Raw genomic sequence first — 13638 nt, 5'->3', positions numbered from 1 at the left:
GCAGGGGAGCCTGTGCACACCCACTGGGAGCATGCCCTGCATGCGCATGTGCACGCTGTGTTTAAGATGTGCATACACACTGGGGGAGTGGAGGATGTGCATTCATTGCATGGAGCCGTTCGCATGCACATGCATATATGCAGCCGTGTACATTAACAGAGGGGCTGAGCATGTTCAGTGTGTGCACACGCCTGTATGTATGCTGTTGGGAACAACAATAAATGCTTGTATGTGTATGTGGGGAGCTAGGGGTGTGTGTGTGTTTTGTGTGCTCACCTGTAGATGTGTGCAATCTGTGTTGGGAGAGGCAGGGGTGTGCACTGTATGCCCGAGCAGTTGTGTGCATGCACTCGTGTTTGGAGGAGCTGGGTGTGTGTACCCTCACCATCAATCTGTGTGCAGGTGCGAAGGGGAGTTTGGGGTGAGCTCCAGGCGCTGAGCCCTGACCTCTGTCTGCAAGAGCCGGGGCAGGGCACACTCAGGCTTGAGACATGCTTACAGGCTGGGGCCACCAAAGGATCCTCCTGAGGGATGCTGTGTGTGCCCAGACCCCAGTTGGATGGGTCAGACTGCAACGTGGCCTGGACCCCCAAACAGGCTGGCAGAGCCCCAGCCTCTGCCTTGCATGGGCAGGATGAGGCTGTGCATCTCCTCTGTCACTGGTAGGACTCAGTGCTGCTGGTTTGCCCTGCATCCCCACTTGCAATGGGGTAAAATAAGGCATGAGGATTCCATCAAGCACGTCTCCAGACATCAGACAAGGGCATAAGCTGGTGTGAGCACACAACACCCTGACCCACTGGTGCACCCACAGCACCTCACTGCGCTGGGTGGCCCAGAGCCCGTGGGAAAGCACAGGGCATTACCCGCTGGCAGCATCCCCACACTGTCCCCGCACTCCGCCTCCACCTACCTGCCTGCCAGTTTTTTCCTGACCCTTTCTTCTATGGAGGCAACTTTGGCAGGAGTCAAAGGAGGCACCTACTCTTCCGTGGGATTTTTTGACCAGGGCAGCTGCAGGGCTTGCACAGATCCTTGGGGAACGAGCACCATCATCATCCCACAACACCAGGACACAAGGGGCAGTGGACTTTGGCCCCATCCCACCACCAGAGCAGCTGATCACCAAGACCTGAGTGCTGCTGCACTGGGTGTTTGTGGCATGGGGTGACAAAAGCTCTGGGTGCCAAGGGCTGCTGGCTCTGTCCCCTCCTGGGCCACCTGCATGCTGCAGGAGCCAGGGGCAGCCAACACAAGCCAAGTCCTGCTTTTTCCTCAGAGCATTTTGCAGGAACAACTGCTGACCACAGCTGTGGTGGGGAGCTGGCTTCCCTCTTGAACTCCACAGCCTGGGCTGAGCCTCTACCCCCATCACCATGTCTCTTCACAGGGAAAAGCCACGACTTTGCGGCTCCCTGGCTTCCATGCAAGCATTTCCAGAGAAACTGCCCCTTGTCCTGCCATACTGCTGGTGATTCCCAGAGCTCTTCAAGCTCCTGGCAGCCTGGCAGCACCTGGCACAGCACAGCAACCTTGCCAAAGAGCCTCTCCTGGAAAAATGAGACCTTTCCGTGGGAAAGCAGAGCAGCTCCCCACCCCACAGGGGCTCTGGGCTCTGTTTATTTTTGCACAGAAGATAAATTACCTGTCAGCCATCCAATTTTGGGGCTGGACAGCTGTAGCTTGCGCTGGCCCATGCTGTCCTGCTGCAGCAGGGTTAGGGACCTCTTGGCACTTGCCAGTCCTTCTAAGTGTCACTTTGTCTGTGGCTGGCTGACCCTCCTGCTGAATTGCCCCTGGCCCCATTTCTGACAGACCCACAAGGCCCATTCCACAGTTCCCCATTGCTCATGGCTCCAGCCTGCCCTCCTGATGGTGCTGCATTGCACCTCAGGGTGCTGACATCGTCTGTGCTAGGCTGTGACCTGTCCCCTGCACATTGGGACAAGGAGGGAGCCGGGGCTGAAGGCTGGGTGGGATGAGTCAGATGTGGGGATGGCGATGGGATTTCTCCATGGCCCAACAGGAACCCAGGTGTTTGGGGGAGCTCACCTCCTCCAAGGCAGAGGGGCTGGGGTGCTTGGGTCAATGTAGCACCCAGGGGTGGATGATGTGGCTAGGCTGGCTAGTGGCAGCACTAAGGTCTGCATAGGATGCAGAATGTCCCATCACTGTGGGCATGGCCATCAAGGGACCTGGCCCAGCTGCACCAGCATGACACAGTTTCTCCGTAGAGACTTCGCAGTGACAACAGTGGCTCTGGGGCTCTGCACATCTGTTGTAAGGTGTGTCCATGGCTTAGGGTCTCCCCAGGGCAGCAAGCAGGACTGCATCCCTTCCAGCCTACCGTATGGCATCTCTGTACTGCCAGGCGCTGGTGATGCTCCTAGCTGGAGAGAAAGAGAAATCCTCCAAATGGCTATTGACGGCTGCGATGGAGGCAGCACAGATAGATACTGGAGGTATAGACGGGCACGGCAGACAGCAGCGCAGAGTGAGAGATACTCGGAGCAGAGAGATATCACAGGAGGAATCGGGAGATAGATCCTGCGGGCTGATCAATACCCACTGTATGTGGAGGGACAGCAAGATAAAACGAGCTTCAGGGGGAAGGTGTTCGGTGGGCAGCAATGTGTATTTGTCCTGGTGATGGCTCTGGGGAGATGCACTTGCAATTGCTTCAGCTGGGGCTGGGACAGGGGCAGAGCTGGGGCTGGGACAGGGGCAGAGCTGGACCCATGGTGCAGATGCCAGTGGCTGAGTCTCCTTACCTGTCACCAGACAACCCACTGGGGTTTGGTGTCCTTTGAGGTGCCCTGGGGTCCCACCTGGCCTCTGGGTACCAAAGGATGCATATCTCCTGTGTGTCCTGTTCACTTCCTCTGGTCCTGCAGGGATGTTCCTGTTGCCTGTGGGCATCTTGGAGGGTGCTGGGTGCTGCACGTAGGCAGCCAACGAGGAGAGGGGCAGCTTGAGTGCAAGCCCTGGCCCGGGTACAGGGGCTGTGCTGGAGCTGGCTGACTGCGGATGAATTCACACACCATGCCTCAGTTTCTCCATGTGAACCAAATGACGGCAAGCTGCAGGGAGCTGGGTCAGTCCAGCATTGACTCGGGCGTGGATGAAGAGGAGTGGAAAGGAAGGGGCAGAGGCAGCAAGAGCTTGCAGGACATGCTGTGTCCAGGACCCATCTCTCATCTGCTGGTCATGAGGACACTCAACTGCTCCTTAACAGGCTGCAAACACCCGCCCCGAAGGGAAGGGTTGCTTTTTGGGACTCTTGAATGCCTAGCACTGCCCCTGCCCATTGCTGGGATGGGGGCAACTCCTCCTGCTGCAGCAAAGCAGTCAGGGCTCCTGGGTTCCAGCCCATCTCCGTCTTGGTGGTACTCACTCAAGCCACCCCATGCTGCCTGCTTTCTCTGCTGGACACATCCCAGCTTAGCTGGGGGCGGTGAGGAAAATACCCCTGGGGCAGCCCGTGTCCCAGACAGGGCTGCCAGCCCTGCAGCCAGGCTGGGGGGGATCCCCCGCCCATGATGGAGTTATTGACATGGACACTACAGAAAACACTGCTGAGATTGTTCACACTAATGTTATTTAGCAGCAATATTTCCGTAATAAAAGAAATCAATGGGCAAGAGAAAAGACCTGTCCAGAGCTTTGATTTTCTTATTTTAATGGCATACTTATTTACTCCCACCAGCGTGCCCATCGGATTTTCATTACGCGGCCTTCGCTGTAAGTGGAGTGGTATTGATACGAGCTGCTGAGTTAGCGCCTTCCTGTGTGGGCCAGCATGGGATTGCTCGTGTTCCTCGACAGGGCCCCAATAAACCCCAGGGAATGGTCACAGCATGGGGCCAAGGCAGCCTCACAGCCCATGGGAGCACACACACACAGCCTGCCCACACGCATGTGTACACACACAGGGCCTACCCATGGGCACATAGGCATGTACATACATATACCTGGTTGTCTTGCTGGTCTGTACACTGTGTGTGAACTGTGCACACACACACCTGTGCACACACACTTGTCTCACCTGCACAGGCACAGACACATGCGCATGACTGTTTTGCCTAGACAAATGCACAAATACACAATGTCCTACCCATACATGCATGAGCACTCACACGTGTACAATTGCTGACTGTATGGATACCCAGTTGTTCTACCTATATACATATGCATGCACATGTGTGCAACCCCCACCTGTTCTGCATACACCCACCTGCAAACTGTTCTGCCTACATGCATGCATACACCTATGCACGCCCAACTGCCCTGCCAAGACACACATACAAAACCATCCTGCTTGCAACTATACACACACACACGTGTGCAGCCTGTCTGCCAGCACGTGCACACACACCCACCCTACATACCCTGCATGGTTACACACACAGAGCCTACATACCCTGTGTTTCCCTCCAGTGCCCTTATGCTGGGAGGTGCACCCATCTCTCTCTGTATAAACCTCTCAGAACCAACCTGCTGTGTCTGTGCCCATCCATCACTCAGGACCACACACCCAGCGTCAGCACTGTCCCCCTAAAGAATGGAGCTGCCTGGACTCTTGGCTTCCCTGACTGAAGCAGGACGCTGGTACAGGCCCAGGCTTTTGGTCCCCAGTGACCGCAGCGGAGAGAGGAGTAACAGCACCATCTCCTGCCAGTCCCCGGGAGCTGACATGGGGCTTATCCTGCCCAACGCCATACCTCCCAGCTCCCAGGACCCCAGGCAGGATGGTGCTGGCTTCCCTGGTGACACACAGCTGTCAGCAGGATCTCCCACTGAGCCTGGAGCCAGCCAGATCCAGCACCGTTCCCCATGGTAGGAGCTCAGCATGCTCCAGAGACTCTCCCAGGGATCCGAGCAGGTGGAACAACCAATTTTATTACCGGTATCTCTTTTCAGGTGGCAAATTAAGAAGTAGCCCATGTGTGGGGCTGCCAGTGAGCAGGACAGGGACAGCTTGGGGAGCAGGAGGAGCAACATGCTACAGGCCTGATGGCCAGGGACACACATTTGGCAGCAGCACAGAGGTGAAAGCCCTCCACCAAGCCCACACAGGTCTGGCTGCAGGGCTGCAAGCAGGCTCCACAGCTGGGCTCGGTTGGGGGATCACAGTGCTCCCTTGGTGGCTGGGACCCTGCGCTGGGAGCCAAGCCAGCTGGCTGTCCCCAGTGGGTGTCACAGCCAGGGGAAGCGTTTTGTGGGGTGAGATGCCATCCTGAGCTAGTACAGAGGTTTGGGCACCTGCAGACACTAGGTATGTGCATAGCCCAGAGGCCACATGGAATGGTCTCTCCGTTAAGGCGACAGACGGTGGCTCTCCCCCCTGGGGGAGACTGCCAGGAGGGGACTGTGGGAAAGGGACCCCAAACATCCCCTGGGGCAGATGACACACAGGGGACCAGGAGGAACCTCCAGCAGAAAGGCGGTGCATACCCCCAACTGCCAGGGCGTCTCAGCGCAGATCCTGCCCCGTGCCAGGGCGACACTGTGTGCTGCCAACCCGCGTCAGCAGGGATGGAGCTGCGGGAGATGCTGCCAGCTGGACACAGCGTCCTGTGCTGCCCGCAGCCCAGGCAGACTGCCAGGGAGATGGGAAACTTCTTGGCTGAAGACAGCCTTGCAACGGGTGCTCTGGCCTGGCTCACCCTGTGCACCCTGCCCCGAGGGTGGCATCCTCCTCCTGATGTCTCAGGAATTGTAGAAATTTTGTGGAGCCTGGGGAGAATCAGCTCCAGCCCCTCTCCAGCTGCATGTCAAGGGCACACTGGGGTGTTCATATCCCGCAGGCCACTCTGGCCCCAAGGGATGGTAAAGCAGGTCATGGCTCCAATCAAAACGGGGGAGAGACAGGTAGTAAAGAGAACTGGTGGTCTGTATTGCTGTAACCACCATGGTCCTTCTGTCCTGGCACCCAGCTGGCCCATAGGGAAGGACAGAGCAACGTGGGGAAGGCACAGGGGGTCTCCTGCTGCCTCTGCTAGAGCCTGGGCTTGGGGAGGAGAAGAGGGCTGGGAGGACAGGAGCCAGCTGTGCTAGGCAGCATACCCCAGCAAGCTGGGCTCAGCAACCCAAGGTGCTGAAGAAGGCATTGGCTTCCAGGAGCAGGCCCTTGGCATAGACACGCAGGGTGTAGAAGAGGGTGACGAAGTCCTGAGTGCTGAAGAGAGTGTCAGCCAGGGCAAAGGCGAGCGTGGAGGGAATGAAGCCCCGGCCGTACTCCACCATCCAGGTTCCTGCACTCCACTGCACGGACGTGGCCTCTCCTGCCTGGTGCACGATGGTGTCCCCTGCCAACACACACAACCAGCATGGCTCCCAGTGGCTGCCTCACATCATGCCCAAGGAGGAGACATTGTGGGAATGGGACATGCAGGGCTAAGCACCCCAATCCCTCCCCAGACTTGCTCACTTTTCTCTTATTGGCACCCACTGAGATGCTGGGATGTGCCCCTCAGGACACCAACTGCCCCATTCTGAGCTCTAGGCTTCTGACAGCTGGAAGGAAGAGACTCTGCAACAGTGGAGGACCCAGCCTGCAGAGTGGCTGTGTCCCAGGACATGGATGCAGCCTGCAGGACACTGTGGCTGCTGTGCTTACCGGGATAGTAGATCTCACTTCTGGTGGTCCCCTCCTTCCACTGCCGAAAGGTCCCCGAGATGACAGTATCAGAGATATCTGCCCAGTACCGACCTGCAGGAGGACAGACAGCACTGGCTCAGTACATCCCTGCCGGGAAGAGCTTGGGAGCCCAGGTCCGAAGACTTGGAGCAGCCCTCCAGGGTAAGGATGCCAGCCCCAGAGCCTCGACACACTGAGGAGTGCAGGCAGGTCTGGTACCCAGGCTGCCTGTGTGACTGGCCATATAGCACCAGCCTGGGCTGCTCGATGTCCCTAAGCCCTGTCATCTCCAGTGTGTTTAGCACTTGCTCCCTGTTGAAGAACCGTGAGATGCGACACCTACCGCTGCCTGCCAGCTGGATGCACACAGTCCTGGCCACACAGCATGGCACGCACCGCACAGGGACCTGCAGATGCTGCAGGACACCATGGGGGCTGGGCCCCAGCAGAGGGTGTTTTCCAGCATCATGCACACCATAAAAGCAGACAAGTGGGCTACCTGCCCCGGGCACACCACAGTTAGGGCAGCCAGACCTGAAAAAGTGGAGTTGAAAGAACTCAAAGGAACCCCCTGCCTGCCAGCGTTGTCCTCCTGCTTACCTGAGTGGCCCCCAGTATCGACAGCTGTCCCGAAGAGCAGCACGTACTCAGTGAGCGAAGCATGCAGGAGGCACATGGAGCCCATCCACCCGCCCGCATTCACAAACACCCACTGCAGGTCTTCATCTGGCAAGATGTGGCCTGGGTGCTTCTTCCGTAGCTCCACAATGATCTTGGAGAAAGCCAGCTCGTGGTCCAGCCCTGCAGCACCCGGGGTCGCCGTGAGTCCCTGTCATGGAGCAAGCTCTGCCTGCAGCCCACCCCCAAATCCCCTCCACAGCCACAGGGTCCCAGCACACCCGCAGAGGGGTCTGCCTAGGGAAGATGTCTGCTCTCTCCTGCCTTCAGACCCTGCGGCCGCTGACCCGGCTCCACTGCCTCCCCTGCCGGTGACGGAGGACGTGCAGCACCGAGGGTCCCGTCCTACTGCCCACCCCTGGTGTGGGTGACATGGGGGACCCACGCAAGGTGATAGTGACCCTCCCCTGGTGACGTGCAGCCCCTCTGCTGTGACCGTACACGCTGTGCCCTGCGGAGCCAGCCCTCCCCTCCAGCCCTAGGTGGGGGTCGGTGCTGCCCCTGACCCATCGCGGGGCACAGTCCCCTGACCTGGCTCAGCCCCAGCACCGAGAGACGCTTCGACCCCGGGTGCGGCCCCAGCCGGGGCCGGTGATGCTGCTGCCCCAGTCGCCACCCCTGCTTCACTCCAGTCCCCTTCTTCCCCACCCCACTTCCCCCACTCCCGCCGTCCCAGCTCCCCGGTACTAATCCCTTCCCGATACCGGTCCTGCTGCCCCGGTGCCAGTCCCCCGGCCCCTCCCTGACGCCAGCCTCGCTGCCCCCCTGATCCCGGCCGCCCTGTACCGGAGCCTCCCCGGTCCCCACTAAGGGTCCCCTCCCCAGCCCATGCCGCTGCGCCGCTCCCCCGCCCCGGTCCCGTTTCCCGCTCCCCGTTCCCATCCCCCCTCGGTCCCGCTCCCTCCCACCCCCACGGCCGGTGGGCCCCGTCCCCACGGGCGGCGCGTACCCGCGTGGTGCCGGGCGAGCTGGGCGATCTCGGCGGGGGTGAACTCGTACCGTTTGGAGGCCAGCCAGCCCCGCAGCCCCTGCAGCACCAGCACCAGCGCGCCCAGCGCCAGCCCGGCCCGCAGCGCCCGCCGCCTCGCCGTCCCCATGCCGCCCGCCGCCGCCGCCGCTCCGCCCCGCCGCCAGCGCGACGGGGAGCGGGACCGCCCCCGCCACGGCCACGCCATGCCCGGCCGCGGGCAGCCCTGCGCCGGCGCGGCGGGGCGGGGCGGAGCGGCGGCACAAGGGGCCGGGCCGCCGGGGCTGCCGGGAGCGGGGCGGCATGGAGCCGCCGCCGGGGGGGGAAGAGGAGGGGGGCGGCCGCTTCCGCGCCAGCGGTACGGCTGGGGCTGCCTCCCCCGGACCCCCGGCAGCGCACAGCCCGGCCCTGGGGAGGGGGGCTGCGGGGACCCTTCCTGCCAAGGGGACGGTCGGTCGGTGGGTGGGTGGGTGGGTGGTAGCGGGGACCCCCCCCCCCCCCCGAACTGAGACGGGGAGGAAGGGGTGAAGCTCGGGGGGGCATACAGTGGAGCGCAGACCCCCTTTAGGGTTACCCGCGGAATGGGGGGCGTGGTGGGCGGGGGTGCCCGGCCTGCTGGGGGGTCTGTGCCCCGCATTCTTCCCGCCCCGACGCCCCTCTCCTTTCTCCCGGCAGAGCACCAGCATGCTCGTTACAACCCGCTGCGGGATGACTGGGTGCTGGTGTCGGCCCACCGGGTGAAGCGCCCCTGGCAGGGGCAGCTGGAGAAGCCGCCCCACGAGGATGTGCCCCGCTGGGACCCCAACAACCCCCTCTGCCCCGGGGCCACCCGGGCCAACGGCGAGGTACCACCAAGGGCCCAGGCGTCTGGGCTCCCCCCACCACCCCATCCCCACCCTGAGCCTGTCTCTCACCCCGGCAGGTGAACCCCCAGTACGAGGGCACCTTTGTCTTCCCAAATGACTTCCCTGCGCTGCAGCCTGATGCTCCGGAGCCTGGTAACATCTAGGGGGAGAGCAGGCTGCCGGGGACCCCCAGGCTCAGATCCTGGGCAGGCAGCAGGGTGGCCTGGAGAGGCATGGGTGCTCTCCCAGCGCCTATCTCCTTCCCCACTCTCTGTCCTTCCCCAGGTGACAGTGATCACCCTTTGTTTCGAGCTGCAGCAGCCCGGGGTGTGTGGTAGGTACCTCCATGGCTTCAGGGGGTCCAGGCTGCGATGTCATCCAGGACCCATGGGGTAAAGCTGTCCTGAGCCTGCTCCCCTCCTTTTGGTGCCTGTTCAGTGCACACCTCCTTTATTCTGGGGGGCTCATCCAGTCCTGTTCCACTGCGCCCAGCAGGACCATGAGGTTCTCCAGAGACACTCCATAAGTCCCAACCATGTCTGCTTCCTCTGCAGCAAGGTGATGTGCTTCCACCCCTGGTCGGACTTGACGCTGCCCCTCATGTCCCTGGTAGAGATCCGGGCTGTCATCGACAAATGGGCAGAGCTGGCGGCTGAGCTGGGTGCCTCCTACCCCTGGGTGCAGGTCTGAGGCTGGTGGGGGCTGCCCTTCTCTCTCTGCCCTGGGGCGCTTGGGTCGAGGTGGGGGTCCAGGGCTGAGTGCTCTGGCAGCATCTGGGGTTGGGACCATTCCAGTTGCGTGCAGGTCCCTTGTCCCTTGGCCACCTGAGCCTGTCCAGGCAGGTGTGAGGCCCTGCTGTCTTGGGGGTTGCTTTCCTGGTGTGCTGGGGACACTGCGGCAGCCTGCAGCGGGGACCCTGGGGTTGGGACCTGCTGGCTGCACCTCTTCCTCTGCAGATCTTCGAGAACAAGGGAGCGATGATGGGCTGCTCCAACCCGCACCCCCACTGCCAGGTGAGGCTGTCCCACCCATGACACGAGTCCCTGTGGGTGACCTTACAACGGACTTGGGGGAAGATGTGAACGAGAATCCCCCCACCCCAGTCCCAAAGCTTTTTGCAGCAAGAATACCCCTATGCCTGTCCCCTCTCCTCTCCTGGGGACTGTCCCTTGTAGCTGCCAGATGTCAGACTCTCCACCTGGTGGCAGCACGGACCTGCAGATGGGCAGGGTGTCTGGGGCACCCCTGCAAATGCGGGGTACCCAGGCCTGCGCCCCCATGTCCCCCGCAGGTGTGGGCCAGCAGCTTCCTCCCAAATGAGGCGTGCCTGGAGGATCGGACCCAGCGGCAGCACCTGAGCCAGCACGGTGTCCCCATGCTGCTGGAGTACGCCGAGCAGGAGGCTCGCCGAAAGGTGAGGACATGACGGTGGTCCATATTCTCTCCCTGGGAGCTGGATATGTGCTGGGGTGGGCCCCCCAGGCCCCCCAAGAGCAAGGCCCTTGGGAGCGCCCATCCCCAGGACGCTGAGGCTGTGTGTGTCCTCACCGCGTGTGTTGTCCTGCAGGAGCGGCTGGTGGTGGAGAATGTGGACTGGCTGGTCGTGGTGCCATACTGGGCTACCTGGCCCTACCAGACTCTGCTGCTACCTCGCCGCCATGTCTGCCGCCTCCAGGACCTCTGGGAGGGCGAGAGGGACAGTGAGTGGCTTTGCACCTCGTCGGCCCCTGTCCCGCATCCCCTGGGATGCTAACCCCTTTGTTAGCATGCTGCCCTGCAGCAGCCTGGCTGGAGGGTCTGTGTCCTCTTGGGGTGCGGGGCTACCACCCTCAGCTTGGAGGGGGACTGGCACTCCTGTTGTGCCAGGACAAGAGCTGGCTGTCGTGGCACAGGCAGCACGCGTGGGGGGACTAGTGTCCTTTTTGGGGTGATGAAGCTCGTGGTGCTTCGTACTTTTGGAGTGCTGGCTGGTGAAGAATGGGGGCTCCTCCTGCTGTGTTTCTCAGGCTGTCTGCATGGGTGGGGAGCGGGGGAACTGCCAAGTGCATCCCTCCTGCCTGTCACCAATGTTCACCCAGGGAGGGGTGCTGAGGGGGACCTCCCTCCCTGGCTTGGTGTGCTGCCTGCCCTTGGAGAGGGCTGGCCAGCTTGAGGTCCAGCTCCCTGCGACTCCCCTGCAGGCCTGGCTTCCATCATGCAGAGGCTGCTCATCAAGTACGACAACCTCTTTGAAGTTTCCTTCCCATACTCCATGGGCTGGCACGGTGAGTGGCATGGCTGAGGGACCCCCGCAACCCTGTCGTCCGCATCCCCATCCCCTCCCCAGGGCTCATGCAGTAGCTGCACCCTGGCAGGTGCCCCCACGGGTTCCTTCCTGGAGGAGGACTGCAGGCACTGGCAACTCCATGCCCACTACTACCCACCACTGCTCCGCTCCGCAACCATCCGCAAGTTCATGGTGGGCTACGAGATGCTGGCACAGGCACAGCGGGACCTCACCCCTGAGCAGGTGGGTGCAGCTTGGGGGGAAATTGTGGTGAGCCAGGGGGTCCTGTGCCAGGACTATCCCTGGGACTGGCTGCTCCTTGTGGTGTGCCCCGCAGGCAGCTGAGCGCCTGAGGAGCCTCCCCGAGGTGCACTACAAGCAGAGGGCCAAGGAGATGTTGTGATGGGGAGCAGCAGAGCCAGCCTTCAGCTGTGCTTGGTGAGGCCAGGGAAAGGAGTCAGCTGTGGGTGGTGAGAGCTGAGGCCTGGGAACTCATGTCACTTGTGAAGCCTCTGACCTCCAAGCTTCTCCAGAGCCTTGTTGTGGCCTGGCCCAGCTTGGAGGCTGGTTTTGCCTGTTCAGGTACCCCAGTCCTAATCCTGTGGCATCCTCATGCAGGTGGTGCTGTTCCTTCCGTCTCCTTCCCTGTCCCAGGCTGTGTCTTATGCCTCCGCATCATGTTCCTACCACCACTAAAGGGCTTACCCTCCTTTCAAGTCCAGTCTTACTGGTGAAACTGGAAGTACTGCCTGCCCAGTGGAGGGCCACAGTGCCTCTGACCAATAAAACCTGGAAGCAAAGTGCCTCTGCTTGTGCCCTCGTGGCTTCCGGCCCTGGGTGGGAGGTTTGGGGTCTCTGCTGGAGAGGGATGGTAATACTGGGGGCTACAGGAGATGTGCCCGCAGCCCCATGCTGCTTGCTGCTGTCCCTGTGTCTGCGTTGCCTGCTCTTCCTCCCTGGGGGGAGCTCTGAGCCTGCCTCAGCACTGGGTCGCGGAGGGGTGGGAAGCCGTGAGGAATTGATGCTGCTCGAGGCTTGGCCAGCTCCTGGGAGAGGGCTGAGGCCTGGCAAACTTGCTGCATGGAGGCTGCTGGCTGGGATGCTCAGCACTGGAGCTGCTTCTCTTCCTCCTCTCTGCCAGGGGCTGCTGGGCTGCAGCCCTTGTCCTGCCCGCTGCAGGTACTGGGGCTGCTGTGCAGGACTGCCAGGATGCAGCCAGGGGCTGGTTCAGTGTTAGACCGGGGGCTGCCAGGGGGACCAGCCTCTGCTCATGGTGCTGCTGCCACCTTTCCCCTTCCCTGTGCCCACCCGTGGTGTGGGACAGCAGCAGCCCGGTCCCTGGGCTGAGTTGAGGGATGCTGTGTTCCCCATACCACTGCAGCCCTTTCCCCTAGGGAAGCTCCCCCAGGGCTGTGCAGGGGTTGGTCCAGGACAGCGATGCCCTGCAGCTGATGTGGGGGGTGTCCAGCGCCATCTGCCATCACAGCTTTGCACAAACAGTTTTTATCTGTCACTAAAGAGCCATTCTCATAACTCCTTAATAAGGCCCTTTTCCTCATCAAGTCCATGAGTGGGATCCTGGGGACTAGAAATAGCTTGTGGAGGGAGAAATACTCTCCCTCTACCTGCAAGATGACAATCTGTGGGGAGGGCTGTGCCCCCCCGCCCCATACACTGCTCCGCCATCCCTACCCACGGCACTGGGGCAGGGAGAAGGGCCTGGCCAGTGTGAGGCTCAGAGCCAGGCTGGATGTGGCCCTCCTGCATGCTAGCTCCACCCTCCTCCCTGATTGCCCTGTCCCAGAGCCCCAAAACCATCGCACCACCCAGCCCTCGGGGCTCCCTGTGTGCCCAAGGGTATTGGGGAGGGAGTAGTGGGTCTTGGGGTGACCCTTGAGGCATCGTTGTATACTGTGTTCTCCCAGGTGTCGTGGTGGGTGCCCAGCTTAGAGTCTGGCCTCTTGCAAACTGATTTGTTCCCTCCTGGGGCAAACTGTCTTCCTGGGCTTTGCAACCATCCCTGTTGCAGCCCCCATCGCTTCTCATTGCAACAAGTGCCTTTGTGCCAACCTCTGAACTTCCCTGCTCTTCCCCAGGGCCACGGAAAAGCGGCAACAAATTGGCTTAAATGTGGGAATCCAGATTGGGGTAATTAGCCGCTGAACCGGTTGTAACGAAGCTAGTCATCTCCCTGCATGCGCAGTTAGCTCTGATTTAATAGCCCACCGGCTCCCAGGCTGGG

The 13638-nt window shown here is 61.2% G+C and overlaps 2 protein-coding genes across 3 annotated transcripts; one reads left to right on the top strand and one right to left on the bottom strand.

The window, feature by feature from the left end:
- Positions 1–4879: 4879 nt before the first annotated feature.
- On the bottom strand, positions 4880–8511 carry SIGMAR1 (sigma non-opioid intracellular receptor 1). The gene is made up of 4 exons (XM_055791478.1): positions 8268–8511; positions 7241–7441; positions 6620–6712; positions 4880–6308 (listed from the first exon to the last, which is right to left on the bottom strand). The coding sequence occupies exons 1-4, from the start codon at positions 8491–8493 to the stop codon at positions 6082–6084; spliced, it is 747 nt and encodes a 248-aa protein (XP_055647453.1). The 5' UTR covers positions 8494–8511; the 3' UTR covers positions 4880–6081.
- A 46-nt stretch (positions 8512–8557) lies between these two features.
- Positions 8558–12201, top strand: GALT (galactose-1-phosphate uridylyltransferase). Of its 2 annotated transcripts, XM_055791477.1 has the most exons (12): positions 8558–8643; positions 8961–9130; positions 9208–9283; positions 9416–9464; positions 9685–9814; positions 10087–10143; positions 10422–10544; positions 10698–10830; positions 11311–11394; positions 11485–11639; positions 11734–11834; positions 12015–12201. In XM_055791477.1, the coding sequence occupies exons 1-11, from the start codon at positions 8589–8591 to the stop codon at positions 11797–11799; spliced, it is 1098 nt and encodes a 365-aa protein (XP_055647452.1). In that variant the 5' UTR covers positions 8558–8588; the 3' UTR covers positions 11800–11834; positions 12015–12201. The 2 variants fall into 2 exon arrangements, with proteins under 2 accessions (XP_055647452.1, XP_005234885.1); XM_005234828.3 differs by lacking the exon at positions 8558–8643 and having other exon boundaries at positions 8811–9130.
- The last annotated feature ends 1437 nt before the right edge of the window (positions 12202–13638 follow it).

Source organism: Falco peregrinus, chromosome Z (assembly GCF_023634155.1).
Source record: "Falco peregrinus isolate bFalPer1 chromosome Z, bFalPer1.pri, whole genome shotgun sequence".
Taxonomy (NCBI): Eukaryota; Metazoa; Chordata; class Aves; order Falconiformes; family Falconidae; genus Falco; species Falco peregrinus.
Note: the sequence above shows the minus strand (reverse complement) of the source record. Positions and strands in the feature narration are given on the sequence as shown.

Coding starts and splice junctions, on each gene's coding strand:
- SIGMAR1 (XM_055791478.1), bottom strand. CDS start 8,493: ATGGCGTGGCCGTGGCGGGGGCGGTCCCGCTCCCCGTCGCGCTGGCGG. Junction 7,442..8,267: donor GCTCGCCCGGCACCACGCGG/GTACGCGCCGCC, acceptor CGGGTGCTGCAG/GGCTGGACCACGAGCTGGCT. Junction 6,713..7,240: donor CGATACTGGGGGCCACTCAG/GTAAGCAGGAGG, acceptor GTCCTCCTGCAG/GTCGGTACTGGGCAGATATC.
- GALT (XM_005234828.3), top strand. CDS start 8,867: ATGGGGGGCGTGGTGGGCGGGGGTGCCCGGCCTGCTGGGGGGTCTGTG. Junction 9,131..9,207: donor CCACCCGGGCCAACGGCGAG/GTACCACCAAGG, acceptor TCACCCCGGCAG/GTGAACCCCCAGTACGAGGG. Junction 10,545..10,697: donor AGCAGGAGGCTCGCCGAAAG/GTGAGGACATGA, acceptor GTTGTCCTGCAG/GAGCGGCTGGTGGTGGAGAA.